This window comes from Halyomorpha halys, unplaced genomic scaffold (assembly GCF_000696795.3).
Source record: "Halyomorpha halys isolate HHAL.00 unplaced genomic scaffold, Hhal_1.1 Scaffold461.1, whole genome shotgun sequence".
Taxonomy (NCBI): domain Eukaryota; kingdom Metazoa; phylum Arthropoda; class Insecta; order Hemiptera; family Pentatomidae; genus Halyomorpha; species Halyomorpha halys.
Window position 1 is genome coordinate 128458 of NW_027105824.1, and position 18524 is coordinate 146981.

The 18524-nt window shown below is 31.9% G+C and overlaps 1 protein-coding gene across 1 annotated transcript in view; it reads left to right on the forward strand.

Moving 5' to 3' along the window:
* Nucleotides 1-4596: 4596 nt before the first annotated feature.
* The window catches only part of Exn (Ephexin), a gene marked incomplete at its 5' end in the record, with an annotated part of 61171 nt that continues 47243 nt past the window's right edge, over nt 4597-18524 (forward strand). The window contains 1 exon segment of the mRNA XM_014424287.3: nt 4597-6144. Coding sequence (XP_014279773.1) covers nt 4617-6144 — 1528 coding nt within the window.

Consider the following 18524-nt stretch of genomic DNA (forward strand, 5'->3'; position numbering starts at 1 on the left):
ACATTTGTTTTCATTGTGTACAATTATATTATATTTATATTTTTAGACAATGGTAAAAGGGATTATAGAGCTCATTCATACCATATTTGCAAATATATAAATTATATGATAACAAAATAATAAAGGGAAAAAAAAGAAGAATAAATAAAAAAAAAACTATATTGAATTAATGTAACATCTTAACATGGAACTCAGAACCTAGCTCTTCCCCTTCCCCCCATTTGTGGAGGAAAGGGCAGGTACTCTGGAAGTTCCCAGCGCTTCTTTCTCAACCGCGTCAGTGGTATTAAAAGCCAATGGAGGATGAATGAGTTTTGAGCGCTGACGCTCAGAACTTGAGTGAGGAATCTAGTCATTGCCAGAACTCCAATATGATTATTGTATCGAGTGGATTCAATTTGAGGGATATTACAAATGGCGCCATTGAGCCCAAAATATCACCATTCACTATTATTATTTATTATTATTACTGATATCATGATAAAATAAAAAAAAATGAATTAATTTTTTACTTTGCCCCTTGCTGGATAATATTAAATTGAAATGTAACCGTAAACTGAAGTACTAATTTCAATAAATTTAGTATTTTATTAAATTTAAATGGTTGTCGATTTATTGCAATGAAATTAAATATAAAAATATCTGCATGAATGGGATACGCATTACGTATTTCCAAGATTAAAAAAATAATAATAATATAAAATTAAACAATAACGAATATTTAAACTATGAGACAGGATATAAAAATAATATTACATATACCATCGAGAGCGAAACTTATATAAATCGAATAAAAAAAAAAATGATAATAAAAAGTCATAATATGCTTGAGCTTACAAGAACTGTGGTCATATGAAGTAATGTGTACCTTAAATCATTTTTTTTTTTTTTCAATTAACTATAAAATAGAAATTAAATGACTTAAGCTAGATTGAATCCAGTGATGCAGAAAAACCGTGGAGACATGCGAAACCTATCGGGGCGTTTCTCAAGCCACCGTAACTCATTACTCGATCAACTGAAGCATTGGTAAATTGGAATTTCTTTGCTTCTAAAGTTCTATTAGATCTATAGAATTTTAAAAAATATCTTCAAAATGAATTTTTTTTTCTTTCATAATTCTGTTTCCTTTAATTTATAAAAATATTACTAATTATGATTCCTAGTCTAGAAAATAATTTTGGCATATCCTTATTCATATTGCAGCTCAATGTAATTTATTTGGCAAGCATTTAATTCCTTTTTGCTCGTTTTTCTATAATTAGTTTTAATTGAAATATCAATAAATATTATTCATTAATTCCAACAACTAAATTAACCTAGTATAATTTCGAATATTTTTAATGAACCCTCATAGTTTGGACATGGTTGTTTGAAAGAACCATATGTTCATTCCCATGTAGTAAATTTTTAATTTCAAAATGACTGCGCCATACAGCGATTTGATACGTCTTATTTTTATAATTATTTTTCTAATCTAAATTTAAGTTTTTCTTGTAGTTTGATTATGTTTGATATATAGAAATTATATGTTAAATATAAACATAAAGATATTTTATGTTATACTAATTCTCATGTTTTTACTGAGATTGCCACTGTCACACCCCAAGGATACATAGTTTAATAAAGTTACAGAAAGAGGACAAGAATCTTCGTCCCATTATAAACAACATAAATGGCCCGATTGATGCCTTGTCAAAATTTATAAATCTTGCTCTGAATGAATTAAATAATAGCACTTAGTATGATGTCAAAAATGCATTAGAATTTAAAAAAAAAATACTTACAGATATTAAAAAGAAAAATGAAGAAATAGACAGTAAGTTTTGATGTCAAATGATTATTTAAAAATGTACGAGCATAAGGCTGCTTAAAATAAATAGAAGTTGAATGTGACAAAATAAAAAATGACACATCAATAAAGGATTAATTTTATGTACAAAATACAAATTAACTGGGTTGCAAAATTACAACAAGTTACAACATCAACTATCTAACAAGAAAGGCAAAATAGATAAAATGGAAATGCTTAATTCAATATACAGGCCTGACTGAAATTTTGGAAAAATATACATTGCAGATACACTGTTAAATGTCAAAAATATAAATTGCACTTCACTGACTAACCACAGCATAACGTTAAACCATAAATTTAACTTCGAAAACCCCACAATAATAGATATGACATAAAACACTAAAAGCAAAAGGAACCTAGAAGCAATTCGTTTAACTAAATATGTTAACAGTACAGTATACTATAAAACAGATTCAAAACATTTAAATACATATTATGTGGATATAATAAATAGGCTGGCCGAAAATATTTTGAAATTAAATTGTTCAATTGTAAAAAACATAATTTTTAACTTAAATAGTAAAATGTATTAAATATAGCATATCAGACTTGATTATACGCCGCCGCAGACTTGAGGTTGCTAAGGTGACTTCTCAACTACAGACAGCCTTTTAACAACAGCAGCTTCCTAAAGATAAAGTTTATATAGTTTCCCGCAGATAAGAGTTTTACCCCACTGCCGTGTTCTTCTGCCTTCCTCTAATATTGATACGATAAATGAACAAGTTAAAGATTAAAAATTGAAATAATCGATAGCAAAATCAAGTTTTAATCTTAAAAAAATCTAAAAAAAAAAGGTTTGGTCAATATCATAATAATTCTATTGTTTTCAACAAATTTTCAACTGGATTAAATACTCGTATTTTATTTAAGGGGATAAACGCGCATAAACTGTCAAAGGTAATATAAGAAGAAGGTAGATAATATTATTGTACTGATTTGTAGTTATCATTTAAAAACTCAAAATATCTTGTTAATTAAGCTATTGAACACCTAAAAACATTTTTACTAGGTAAATAATTTTTTCATGAGATGCGTATCTTTAATATGTAGTATATCTGCAGTATTGAAATGCTAAGTAATATGGAGAGATGAACTATTCCATTATTGTTGAAGATAAAAAAAAAAAAAATCTTACATGACATGTATAAAAAACGGTAGAAACTTTATTTTCTCCTTTAGTATTGTAATATATTTACATAATTTCCATTGTGCTAATGCACTTTCAGGGCATGACATCCGACGCATTCATATCACTTTCTTCCGCGGAGTCGTTTGGACACGGTTTGGCGGCAATAGAGTAGGAGAGCTTTAACGCCTGGGTCAGTTTTTTTTCTCGACGGGGAATGGAAAATAATAATTACTGTTCTGAAATATGTTGGTTGAGAGAAAAAAATTGGATGCGTCTAATTTATTCTTGATGTCCAAAATTCTGTTTAATTAGTAAGAACTGAGGGATGAAATGTAGTCTGAAAAAGGTTTCTGGAGAATGATGAAGATGAACAAAATATAATGTGATGTAATTTTTCCATGTGACAATATGAAATGAATTAATATGAATAGTTACCAATGATGCGGCGAGAGGGATGCGCTGGGATCTTATGAGCACATGTGGGGGGGGATAGAGAGGGCTCAGGGATCCTCAGGTCGATTGTGTAAATATTGTAAATAAGAGTGTTAATGTGACTAGAGATTACTTTATTTTTATTATTATTTATTTATTTTTTCATGCACATAGTTCGATTATGTTCATTTTCTTTATCCATCTGTTTGTATATATTTTAAGAGAGATTTTATTTATTTTTATGTACTTTCATTCATCACTATTGCCCACAACGGTGTGGCAGATTGTAATATCTATCAATAAATAAAGATTTTTGAATAAAAGAAAAAGATAAATAAAGTTTAAGCTGAGCTTGGACTGTATGATTTTCCAATGCGTATACATGATTACACTTCTTATATTACTTCGTGTGCCAGCAATAACATTACCTAATTTCTAGCTCTTGAACTGTTTTAAAAAATTGCATTGTTGCCATCCTAAGTGCCACTATAAATTAAATTCCTTTTAAACTAGATTCATTTATGAGGAGGAAGTAAAAAAACTTGTTCACTATATGTAATCTTGTTCATTGTGGTTTTAAATCTTCGTGAGATACTGCATGTAGTGTTCTAATCTCGATATGCATTTATTTTATAATATCTCTTGCGTTTCTTCATATTTCTCATCTCGTAGAATTTAGTTCTTATATATATTGTTGTCTATAACATCGTTTTGAAAGTATTATTTAATAAAACGAATCAGGCTAAATTTTGTTTTCAACTACTTACATATTAGCTGTACGAAATGTCCACTTTATCAAAGAAGTATTATTCTATTGATAGCTTCAATACAAATCCTTTCAAATAACGTTTACCAAAAAAGGTTTATCATAAAAAAAAAAATTCTACTGTTTACATTAATAATTACAAATCGGAGGATTGCTTGAGTAATCACTAATATATAATATTATTAAGAGAAAATTTTCTTTCTTTAAATCTCAAGAAAGCTGATTTTTTCCGGATCAATATTTACCAATCTTTAGTGCTCTGTATGTTTCAGCTATATCCATTATAAGTAGATTATATATATTTTTTAATTTCACCTGTACAGTTGAGTTTTAGGGCTATGTAATTATATATTTTATTATTATTATTGTTATAATTATTTATATTGTTAATATTATTTTAATATTTTGCAGGTAGCGGGTAAGGGTAGGAGATGGCTCGACTGCTGAAGAGCGATAGGACGCCGGAGCAGCGGGGGAGGCGCCTAAGTTTCAAGACAAGGGAGAGGAAGGCAGTCAGGACGGTAAGGGTAGTGTCTGGAAGTGTAACGGACATAGCAGCCAAATTTAACGCAGTCGTCGTAGATGATCAGGAGCGAGGGATAGCCATTCTGAAGAAGTTGCAAACTCACGAGCAGGGAACGGTCCGAGCAGCCGTCCAGAAGTTCGAAACGATGCAAGGACAGAAGGTGGTCCTGGTCCGAAAGAACTCTTTGCCTCCTGAGGTCAAGGAGGAGAAAATCAAACCTAAGGTACACCCCAAGCCGACAATTGACCGAAAGACATCCAACAAGTATGTCACTAAGGACCTGAGAGATTTAGTCGGCAAAGACAAGAAGTTCAGCCTTCCCAAAACACTGATTTTGGATGAAGTACTCAATGAAAATGTTGAAGAAAGCGAGCCTTCTGAAAGTTTAAAATCGAGTGATAAAGAAGGATCAGATAATACTACCAAGAACACTGCCTCAGAAAATCCGGAATCAATCCAAAACGAAAAGAAAATTACCAAGACAAATAACTTTAATTTTAAAACTTTGGAAAAAAGTAAAATAAACGCAGTCAAAGCTAGACTTTTTGGATCAGGGGAAGAGAATAATGCTTCATCCCTTTTAGAAACGAATGAAATTCAAGATTACAGTAGTATTGAGGATCCTGTGAAATCCGAATTATATTTGGAAGTTATTGAAGACCCGGAACCGAAGCCTCCCGTTATCCTTGAGCCAAAGACACTTTCTCCTCCGACCATAATCGTGACCAAACCAAAGAACTCTGATCTAAACAAAGAAACAGCCAAAAGTAATGAAGAATCGGTAAAAAATAGGAAGCCCAATAGGTCATTTCTCTGGAGCACTTCAGAATTGAAACAAAACGAGAAACAGGTCCCTGAAAGTCCAGTTGACGAAGTGAAAACTGTCATTAATGAAAACCAAGTTTCTAAAGTCAGTGAGGCCATTGTGAAGGCAGCGGAGGTTTTGATTGTGAGCTCTCAACCTACTAGTGATCGGTTAGTAGAGGACAAAGAGAACTTGGAGAAGCTGGAGACCCCCGTCATCCGAAAGGTCGACAAGAAAGGATACGGGAAAATCAACATCGTTCCTAACTCCTCATCACTCTACCGCGATATCCTTCGGCAGAGTCTGATCGAGGAGTTGAAGGAAAAGCAAGAAGGGAAGACGGTCCTGAAAGACAGGAGTGAGAATGTTCCTTCAGAGGAACAACTGTACAAGAATCTACCCGGTCAGCAGGATACCTATGAGTACGTGAGTCAGGACACATATGAGATAATCGAGAACAACTATGACGAGATTGGCGAAGAGGCCATCTATGACGATGTGCTCAACGTTCACACGGACCAGATCTATGAGAGTATCTACAATGGGAGGCTACTGGGGGACTCTGATAGTTCTTGCGAGCAGAGCAACAGCCTCTACGATCTGAGGCCAACTTCAAGGGCGTCGTCGGGTGAGTGTAACTTTTTAATAGTTGAATTGATAACTTTTATACACCAATAGAATACTGTTTAGCATATAATTTCTTCTTCTATGAACTAGCCTTCTTTTCCAGAGTTTAGTTTTGTAAATACGGGAGATTCTAAATTTTTTTTTTTTTTTTTTTTTTTTTTTTCCGAACCCTCTAAAACAGAAATAAAATGTGAGTTAGTAGTGCATTACTGTGTAGAAAGAAAAAGTAATTCGTGTTGTGTCTTACCTTTTGCTACCTTTGGTATTTAAAGGTTACCTGTTATATTTAATTTTACATATGAGCTATCCTTTCAGCAACTATTTGAGTCCGGAGGTGAGGGGCCTCCTCGTGTTAAGGAGATTCTAAATGTTCTTAACACCCTATTTTATATAAGGTATTTAATTTTTTTTTAGACCACTTTAAGTTTTTTTTTTATTGTACACTGAAAACAGCTTAACTATGTTTTCGGTGTAAAATAAAAGAAAAATTGGTTTTTATGAAAAAAAAAAAAAAAAAGGTCCATGTCTCAGCATGGAAATAGAAATGGATGTATGTGCCAAAAAACTAGTTTTGAGAAAAATGGAAAAAACTAGTTCCTGGGCACGATTTTTGTTCTAAAATTATGAAACAATTACAGCTCTAGGACTAAAGCATTGAGGATAGCAACTTCCAGCGGTTACCATTCGATTCGTTTCTGGTCTCTACATTGTTTTCCCGTCAAAATTTCATTTTTCGTATTTCTGGAACTTACAGCCATTTCCACTTCAATGCCTCAATTATATCTAGCAGACTAATTTGTTTTTAAAAAATGGGCCTTGTCTTATAATGGTTATTAAAAGCAGTAATATTTCTTTAAGGGACATTTAGGTATAGTTTGACTACTTATTTCTCTACATTTAAGAGAAGCTTTTTTTTTTTTTTATGGAACATAAAAATAAAATAAAATTTTATGTAATCTATACTTTAACTAATAACATGAGTCATTTTAAGATAATAAAGAAAATTATCGGTATTGTATGTTTGTTATCAATATTAGTCAGTCAGTTTCTAAGATGTTATGCGATAACGTAAGTTGACACTCGCCTGACGTGTAGCTTTCACCTGTTGTCACTGTTTCACATAGAGCTAATATAATTTGATTACTAAATCATTTATTGTTTTTTTTCAGTGTTAAGGCTAATCTTTTTATGTAATAATAGTGTACATATATATATTTACAGTATTTTTATTTGTTATTAAATGGTTTTGTATAAAACGGATACTTATACACCTTCAAACCATAATAATTTTTGTTTCTCATTATTTAAAATATTTAGGTCTGTTTTCGATAAACGCTCTTTCATCGCTAATGAGCCTTAAAAGTATTTTTTTAAATTTACAATCACATCTGGGGCGACTTCAAATATTATTTTTATTTGTTTCAAATATTATTATTAGAATAATTTGTTTAATAATTAATACCCGAATAAAACGAGCTAAACTGTTATTTATTATAATAGTTATCAGCATAGAATAATGGATAGAAGAATGGAATAATCGTCTTAACTAAATTTATCAATATGTTTTGTACAGAATTTAGAGAAACTTAAATGGAATTGATTTTCAAGTTCAAATATAATCTGCTCTAATCACTTATCTCAGGTTGAAACTTCAAATCAAGGTACTTAAAGTCGTAAATTCGAAACGGTACAAGGATACCTCCTTGGTAAGACAAATTAAGAAAGTAGTGGACAGTTTATGGATACTAATTAGTAAACAAACTCTTCTCGGAACAGTAACTTTCCTCTGACCTGCCAGATTCTTGTAATTATCCTCAAAGAAAACAGCTTTCATTGACAAGTTTGATTGATTAGGACAAACCAACCTTCAAAAAATGCAGCCTTATACGGAAAATATCTTTATATTTTGAGAACAAATTTATTTAAATTGATGTAATATAAATCATTCTTCAAATTTGTGGCACAATACCCCAATAATTATAATTAGAATATCTTTTATTTATAACTGAATTCCTTGATAACTCTAATGTTAAACTCTCTCTCTCTCTCCCCATATATATATTTGTTATAGATACTTGATTTTTTTCTGTAATTGATTAGTGTTTTAAAAATGTATATGGTATAAAAAAATTGTACACTTTTTACACTGATCCTGAGAAATTATTTAACTTGGAAAGAAAGAAGTCTACCAAGAGCTTGCTAAATTTTTACGTTTTGCACTTAAAACAAAACTCTTGAATTCATGAGTATAGGTTTACAATATTTGTTATATGAATGATTGTACTTATTGCAGGTAGTTAATTATAATGTATATATAATATTTTTATAATAACCAGTCAAAACACCTTATTGTCACTATCTTAAATTTATTTAAATAAATTTAACAGACTCTTCCTTTGATAAAACTGTCCTACTTCAGGTAGGATACAGCCACACTCTTACTATCTTAAAATTAGCGCTACATAAGCCAGGATATAACTCCACTCATACTATCTTATCGATCAATATTATAGATTAGAGATTATATCCAAGCAATATTAGAGCAAACTAGAGGTTATATCCTAGCAATATTAGAGATTGTATCCTACTGCAGGTAGGATATAATTTCTCTCTTACTACCCTAAAGCTATCCCTACTTCTAGTAGGATACAACCTTATTGTTACTATATCAAAGCTATTGTTATTTCAGCTAGAACACAACCTTATTCTTACTATCTTAAAGCTATACCTAATTCAGGTAGGATACAGCCACACTCTTACCATCTTAAAATTAGCCCTATATTAGCCAGGACATAACCCCCCCCCCTCATACTATCTTAATGTAATTCCTAATTCAGGTAGGACCTAATCTCACTCTTACTACCCTAAAGCTATCCCTACTTCTGGTAAGACACAACGTTATTGTAACTACGAGTATATTAAAGCTATTGTTATTTCAGTTCTATAACACAAGAGAACATATTCTTACTATCTTAAAGTTAGCCCTAATTCAGGTAGGACCCATCCTTACTCATAATATCTTAAAGCTATTTCTACTTCAGGTGTACACAACCTCACTCTTACTTTCTTAAAGATTTTCCTACTTCAGGTAGGACACAACCTTATTGTTACTACTTGAAAGATATCCCTTCTTCAGGTAGGACACAGCTTTACTCTTACTACCATAAAGCCATCCCTACTTAAGTAAGGCGGTACCTTAACCCTACAAGTATAGTGCTACTGTCGCCGGCGCCCAGTTTTGCTACGTTCATTCATTTATGACTCGGCTTTGTGCGATCTTGAAATTCGTTTTTGAGCTTTCCGTGAAATGAATATTAACCCGAAACTCACTTTTTCAGTTCATTGTACTGCTGAAAATATTTCGAGGTTGATTCAGTAGTAGTCAGCGACATTAATAAGATTTATTATTTTAAAACAATAAAATTATTTAATAATATTTTACCACAATCTGCTTTGTTCTGAAATCTTAAATTTCTATCTTATCGGATTTTAAATGTTTGGGAGAGATGATTCCCCGCCGTAAGAACGTCACTGCTCAGAATTAGTTTATTTTGAAGTTAATCATAAGCCAATAATATTTTTTTTTCTTAATTTTGGAATAGTTGAGAAATAGCTGTAATTCTTGAGTCAGGATTCAAAAATAAATAAACTCACCTTTAATTAACTCAAGCGCAATAAATATAAATAAATTGATATTATATTGAAAATAAATATCTACCATTCTCCATTTTTTTTTGTTTCTATCTAATGTTCACTGTAATATTGCTTCAGAATATTTTTCCAACAAAGTAGTAATTATCAACTGATTGTATTTTAATTATTTCTCTAATGTAATTTTATGAATTACTAAATATATTTCATACATGCCTAACAGAATAAAATAATTTGCTGGTGTATCACACTCTTCGGTGAGCTGACGTAATCAAAGGGCAAACGTGGGTTGATCTGCTCTCCCACACATCTCATTTCTATTGTTTTTTCTAAGTCGTCAAAAATGTATTTCCTTTGAATTAAAAAAATATATATACACATTGAAATAATATTAAGTTCGTTTTATTATTTTTGTATTGTTCTTAATGTTAATAAAAGTGCTTTGCAATTACGATTTTTTTTTTCAAACGATTCAAACTTTTTTTTTTGAGTAGGACTAAAGAACCTTGAGAGGTAAGGTTATGTGAAATAGACAGTATTGTTTTGGTATCGAAACTCGTACATTATCATAAACCGCTATAAATTGATTACAATTTATATTTTTATCGCTTATATTAATATTAAATCCGCTATTTCATAACAATTGAATGAAAAAAGTGCACTTAAATTCTATTAATGATGGCCACATTTCTTGGTTTTCATCTCTTAACCAAAATATTTTTTTTGAAATAGGATGCTGATTGGGAAATAATTAACATTAGTGATTAATAAATATTTCTTATAAATTATATTGTAGTAGGGTGCTTTATAAATATTTATGACCAGTTTTTTGGTTTTATTTACCTGTTTATGTAATTTGGATTAAGGGGAAGTATTGTAGTTTATACTATTATCCTTCCTGTCCTATTTTGTTTCTAGTAATTAGTAACTTATAATTTCTGGCTATTTTTTAAACTTTGTAATTTCATAAATTGGAGAAAATTTAAGTTTAATGTTTCTGCTTTCGTTATGTTAAATGGTTTATGTTTAGTTTTAACCTTTGATTTCAATATTATGAAAAATTTCTTTGAATCATGTAAACGTTGCTGGACATTACTTATTCTTTCTTACAAAAATTTAGTTGGTCACCTGGTTCAGTGAATAAATTATTATTATTATTATTTTTTTTTTTATCAAACGTTGAAAGAAAGAATTACCTAAAATATAACATAAGATTACAAGAAACAATATCAATAATAGATAATTCTCCTCATTCCTCACAAGTTACGACTGCTATTTCAACTTTCATAACTAAAATCATACTTTCCGTGAACTCATATCTTCTTACTAGCACTTGGCACTACTCTGAGTACATTATACTCCATACTTATCGGTTTTTTTTTTTTTTGTTTTTTTTCCGAACCCTCTAAAACAGAAATAAAATGTGAGTTAGTAGTGCATTACTGTGTAGAAAGAAAAAAGTAATTCGTGTTGTGTCTTACCTTTTACTACCTTTGGTATTTAAAGGTTACCTGTTATATTTAATTTTACTTATGAGCTATCCGTTCAGCAACTATTTGAGTCCCGAGGTGAGGGGCCTCCTCGTGTTATATCGCATATAATATAAAAAATAAAAAATAAAGATAAATAAAAATAAAAATAAAAATAATAAAGACAATAGATAATAGTGAAATGATAAGAGAAACAGTCTGAAATCAAAAGAAGTGTGAGGGAGGGGGTTGGGGTGCATCACAGGGGGTTGTTTTCTTTTGCATCACAACTTTATAATATGCAATGAGGACGGCGCCCTACTTCCAGGCAATTTAGATCCAGAGACCTGTTGCGTGGACAGCTGTTCTGTAAGGAGGAAGGTCATTGGTGGATCGCCCTGACGTAACTTTGGTGTGGTTTCTCCTCCCGAAGCCTCTGGCCAGCCCGGTTAGTTTGTCGGCCTATAGTATCTGTTTTGAATCATTCATCTGATACTAAAAGATCTCGGATTATTAGAAAATATTTTATTAATGGATTGAGTAATTAAAAATCTGGTGCGGTTCGCGTATCACAAAACTTTCACTTAACAACCTATTTGCTATAAGACCAGAGAAGGTGACCATTATTAACAACAATTTCCCTGTTTTTATGTTGCTATAAAAATTTTATTGTTTCTGGAGGTGGTCATAAAATACATAAATTTTACATTTTAACGAATACAATAGCTTAAGAAAAGACGTCATACCCGTTTACATTCCACTTTCAGATCAGTTCCGAGTAATATGGATTGGGATATTACATGACTAGCAACAGAATTGGACTGCATCAGAAAATAACAAACTAAAAATCATAAAGCCAATAGTGAGCCTCATCCTCCAGAAAATGTAAAAGAGAGGAAGTGTTTATAACGCGCATCAGAATTGGAAACTATCTGTTGACCATTTGATGACAAGGAAATATCCATCTCGGCGTCAATTATGTAAAGGAATTACAACTGCGATTAGCAATCTGTAAAATAATTATAACATTCACATCTTTGAGGTTTGTCTTCGATACAGAGGGATCATGGAAAATTGTTGAGTTCCTTTACAACTCAACGGGGCCTTGTGCAATAATAAGGTGAATACTAACAAGATCATCAATTTCATTAAAGCCATTAAATTATTTTCTCTTATATAAATCTGAATTGTATGTTATAAAAAAAAAAAGAGGAGGCCCCTCACCTCCGGTCTTAAAATAGCACCTTTTTTAGAATTGATATCTCAAATATAACAAGTAAGCATAACAGGTAACCTTAAAATACCAAAGGTAGTAAGCCCCAACACGAATTACTTTTCTTTTTCACAGTAATGCACTTATTAATTCACTTTTTATTTCTGTTTTAGAGGGATCGGAAAAAAAAGTTATAAAACATCGTTAATTAATTACTTAAAAAAATTAGTATCATGTATTATTCTATTAACATTATATAAAAATCATTTAATAATTAATAATTAAACAGATAATTTGTTTAGTGTCAAGGCAATGATAACCATTCGTGTTTTTTTTCTCTCGAACTCGACCACAATGACAAGCCATGGGTATATCTATTTTTCCTTTTTTCCTCCTTTAATTATTCATAAAATTCTCTAATACTTTGTATTTTTACAGTGTTTACAATGAAAACTGGTTATTTTTGTGAATGAACAAAACTAAAGGTTTTTTTTTCTTTCTTTATTACCTCCTTTATTAAATAGATAAATAACAATATTAATATATATCTAAATATATATAGACGTAATTGGTGCTGGCCGGAGCCGGGCTCGCTTCGGCGGAACAATACTAAAACTAAAGGTAGTTTAGGGAAGATTTTTTGAAAAATCGGTATTCAAACCTGTTAGACTTTTTTAATGAGAATAAGACCTACCTGGTATTAAAGAGCACTTAATTGCTCATTGATTGAGTTTAAGCAAATTCGTTTGGGCCTTTTATTCGAAAATTGAAAAATATCTTGAAACTCGATTCTATAAAGTGACACCCCGAGGCTGTAGATTTTAACGAAAATGTTTCCGTCAGATCCCAGACTATATAACCACCTTTAATACGTAATTTCAGTTTCTTACGACTTTTCGTTTTTTTGAGATAGCTTATTCACAGACAAGCAGGCCATTTTGTATTACTTGGTTATATAGACACAGGGAGCCTCAAAAGTTTCCATCGAATACTGGAATTCGAAATTTTTCACGTACCTAATACTTTCCCTTACTACGTATATTCTATAAATAGGATGTAAAAATAAAAATAAATTATTATAAATAAAAAAGTTGAAAATTGAAACAGGTAACGTAGGGGAATTTTTTTTCTTTGAAACTAATTTTATTTTTTTTAGATACCAACGCAAGGTATTTTCTGATTTTCTTTTCTTTCTAGGTTATTTAGCCGCCTTTAGAGTGCTGAGCTGCACCACAGTAAAATAAAAAATTGTTCCCAACAACAATTCTTGTTAGTAGCCGAGCGAGTTAAAACCGAACGAATTAGTGCGCCAACTTTGACTGCATCAGTTCGAATCCAGCCTGAGAGGTCGACTTTTAGTTCTGAAGTGGTCCCACTAAATGAAACTTGACTCCCGCAACATGGCTAGAATAGGATGGTAACGTGTAGATAAACCCCACCCCCTCATATGTCAGAAATGATCCGGAAGAGGGTCATAAAAAAAACAAACTTGGAAGCCTTCATATTTCAAACCTTTTATTTATTTGTAATTTTACCTTTTTATATTTACTTTAAACTATTTGTTATTAGATCTACTTAAAAGCCTAAGAAATGACAAAGTTTTAATTAGAAACTTAAAAAAAAAAATTAAAATAGTGACAATTGAACAAATTGTTCTGAAATGAAGTTATAAAAACAAATTATTAAAGAAAAAAAGAAAAAATCTATAAGATTATAATAATGAAAGAGTTAATGCTTGGATATAGGTGCAATCCAAAACTACGAGAGATAAAAGTAATAAACAAAATGTTTGAAACATGAAGTCTGCTAACCCAAAAAGATAAAATAGAGTGTAGTTAAAAAATTAATTGCAGTTTACCATAAATCGGTATCTCTTCCAATTCCATTATTTGAAATTTAATAATCTTCCACTCTCTTTGAATTTCCTGGTTCCCAATCGATGGAAATGCCGAATTATGATGTAAACTGAAATATCCAGAAATATAATACTAGTACTTTGGACTTTTTTATTTCCCTCGAGATATACCATTAGTTTTCATGTAAAAGAAAATATATAATTCTAAATTCTTTTCTAGTAGAACATGTTTATACGTAATGCATTGAATTCAATTAAAATCTTAACCCCCGTCAGCCAGAGGTATTCTTGGGTTATTTACTTGATAGTCAATTTTTATTTCATAGCCCCTGAACACCTTTTTTTTTAAATTATAACAACATTCCAAGAGAGATTACTCTAAAAAACGACAACTGCAGTGTTGCTAGGAAAAGCCTCCGCCCCATTTTCCCTGTTTGAGACATGAAAGCTTATACATAGAAGAAATACAGGTTCACATGAGGTTTGTTTGGCATTTTGAATTGGAAGGTGCTCTTCTGTTCGATCACGAATGCGAGATTTTGTAGTGGTTCTTTTATTTTTTATTCAGATGTTTAAAATTGATAAGGAAATTGCTGATAGTTAGAAGGCTTAATCAAAATATAGTTTTTGTTTTATTATTTTACTTTCTCTTATACGTTCATGTATAGAATGAACAGTAATGCGAAGTATTGCGATTGTGTAAAATGTGCAACAAAAATTCAAATTTAGGGGCGTCTCTGTCATGGTGGTGTGGGCGGGGAAATGTCCCCATGCGGCGTCTCTGTTATATATTTTTTCAATTTACACATCCGATTTTGTAAATTTATTCAATCGCATTATGGTGTTCCCCTCGAATGCGAATCCAATGCGAAATCAAGACAGTGTGAATCGCATGTTGCAACCTGACGTAATATGTTTCGACAGCCTGGTCACCCGTTTGACTACAAAACACACCTTATGCTGGCCTGCGTTCATCGGAAGAACCACTGGGGAACAGTTAAAGTTACATCACCACAACCTCATAGAAATCAAGAACTAGATGTAAGAAGGCGGAGGAGCTCTTGGATCGGACTCCTCAGCGGCGTATGACACGTCTATCACCACAGGATCTTCAAGAACAACCAATCTCTTCATTCAATGGTTCCAAAATGTCTCACAATTTAGTTTAACTATAAACATGCAATAAAGGGCTCCCGGTCGTATGGAACGTATCTGGCCTCTCAGATTGCCAACACTTAGTGAGAAGTAAAAGATGTGCGATGCGCGCACAAGTTAATTTTTTTTTTCTCGCCTAATATTTAAAGTTCCCTTCTAAAATCAAAGAGGTTCAACTGGAAATTTCTAACGTACGACATTTTTATAGTTAATCCCAGTCATCCCCAAGCAGACAGCCATCAAATACCGCACCGATAAACACAATAGATGATCTCCCATCAATATGCGTGACAGGAAACAGCATGGTGGATACTTTGCCAAAATCAAATATCTTAATGCTCCACCACATCATTCACGTCAAAGAGTAGAATGTGTTGTTTTTAAAAGTAATGGCTTTAGGTTAAAGGAGATTGACTTTCAAAATGTTTTTTACACATCCTGAGACTATAAGAGCCAACATCAACCATAACCGAGCAAGTTATCAAGACAACAGCCGTGTAAGGCGAGCATTACTGCGTCCTTAGACCGTGACGGGTTTGTGCAAAGCTCTGGCTACATCCTTTCATCGCTCTACCCTTCACGCCGGTCCATCTCCTTCCTGTTTTAGCCAACCTGTCATAATCGTAGATCAGAGAAGATCGGAGAAGAGATAGATTTCTGTTGGTTAAAGATGTGTTGTCTGGATCAGGTGTATTGTGTTTTGAAACAATTCTGTGATCTTTACTCATTTTCAAATATAAACCCCACTTTTCTCCTGTTCTTCAAGACATGCCGGAATCCTTTATAATTTACATTAAATTAAATGAAAACAGTACCGCTACAACCTTTGAAAGATTAAGGGTGCAATATTTTGTACGGAAGTACTGTTGCTAGACCAACGGTTGTGCTAGGAGGTGGTTTAGTCAGAATCACGCTCGACCGCCAGATTTTTACCCAATTAAGGGAACCCAGTTTATAACGATGGGTGGACCCCAGGGGGGCTCCAGAACCCACAGGGTTGACTCACAGCTACAGTGTAACAGAAAACAATTTTCTGCCCTGCCGGATTTGAACCCGGGTCCTTGGAGTTAGTAGAATCGTGCTTTACTACGGTGCCACCGCCCTCCCCCTTTTATTTTACATAGACAGATTGAAATCAGACCAATTATCAGAATCATCATTTGAAACAAATGATTCAACGCACAAGATTAAACTTCACAAGACGTAAGCTAAAAATTATTAAAAAGGATGTCAAGCCCTGGGATACCTCTCCCCCCCCCCCGAAACTCAGTAGATACCAGGTCGTACTGACTAGGCTGAGAATAGGTCACACGAGGCTCACTGACTCCTAGCTTGTCGTAAAACAAAATGTCAATATTTGTGCAACAATTCGACAATTAGCCGTATCTTCCAAGAATGGCCATACTTCACATCGCACCTCAATAACGTAGGATTAAACTTGGATATTTCAAAAAACCTCAGAGATGACGGTTAGTATTTATGTAGTAATGAAATTAGTATTTCAGTATTTAAAATAAAAAGGTTTGTTGGCACAAATATTACATCGTACTGACAAAAAAAAAATAAATATAATTAATTTTATTTATTGATATTTACAACTGTATAAAAAATACAAGTAAATTTGATCATAATGACATAATGATAATGATATGATACAGCAAGTAAAGAAACTACCCAGTAGTAGAACTCTAAAAACATTTTACAATATAAGGTCACGAGGCCATCTTTTTTTCAGGCGCCTCGGAGGATTGCATGGTCAATATTGTTGAAGCAATATTTAAATTCGTCAATATATTGACAGTCTGAGGGGTAAATTAAAACAATAATATAAACACAAGTAATATGAATGTGGATTAAAGCAAAAACACCTTGTTCAATTCAATAATATCGTTTCAATGGTATTGATCGCGTAAGGGTCTTAGAGCGTAGTAAAGTTTAACGAATATATACTGGAGATACTCAATGAAATATATTTACATTTACAAAAACTAATGTAACTGAACATCTCACATCAACAGCTTCTTTAATAAAATGAAAGATGACTCATACAAAAATAACGATGTCGGAATCTGCGCACAATTACGAAAGTGGCAGGCATAAATTTATAATTATTTTTATTCTGAACCATTCGGCATTTTAGTTGGATCTAGCAAAGCGAATTAATGAGAATAATAAATTTATAAAATTTGTGTAATGATATTGACAAAAATTCTAAACTAAATCTTAAGTCACAGCAATTCAAGCATTAGTCTTAAAAACATATAGCATAAACATAAATATATTTTATAACATATTAAAAATATTTAAATTATTTTGAAATCGTTCTTGTTTCCACTTATATATTTATACTTATATTTTTATACAAAAGCATTCTTTTGAATGCTCCCTAGTGGTGGTAAAGAAATGTACAGACATAGCAGAAAAACTATTTATTAGTAATCGAGGTTTTGGCCCCCCCCCTCCTTTGCAGGGCTAAACTTTTACAATAAAATTTTGACATAAAGTTCAACTAGAATTTTATTGAAAAGAATCTTTTTAGAAATTAAGAATTGTTATCGAAAATGTATACAAAATTCTTTCAATACGGAATTTTTTACTAAAAGCTTCTTTCCATAAAAGATTTTGTTGAATTTTCATTTTAAAAGTTCTTGTAAATGAGTTAAACTTCATGAAAAAGTTCAATGACTGTCTCGAGTGAACGACCAATTTCGTGTGATGTATTTAAAAATTAATTTATTATCTAATCATTTCGAGGGAGAGACAGTTGCAATATATTTTTGTTTATTAAATAAGGGTTTATTTAATTTTTTTTCTTTTCTTTATATTTGTACATATACATCAATTTGATTTATTTAAGACCAAATAAAGTCAGAATAAAGGCGAAAGAGCCGTGACTGAGTTATATTTACCACAACTTGACCTAATCTGGCCGCACCTTCCCATTCATGGCCGCATCGCTTGAAGGCCTCATCATCTCACTTACCTCACGAAGGTTCTTCAATATCCTGGTGAAAACTGTAGAGCATAATGTTGTACTT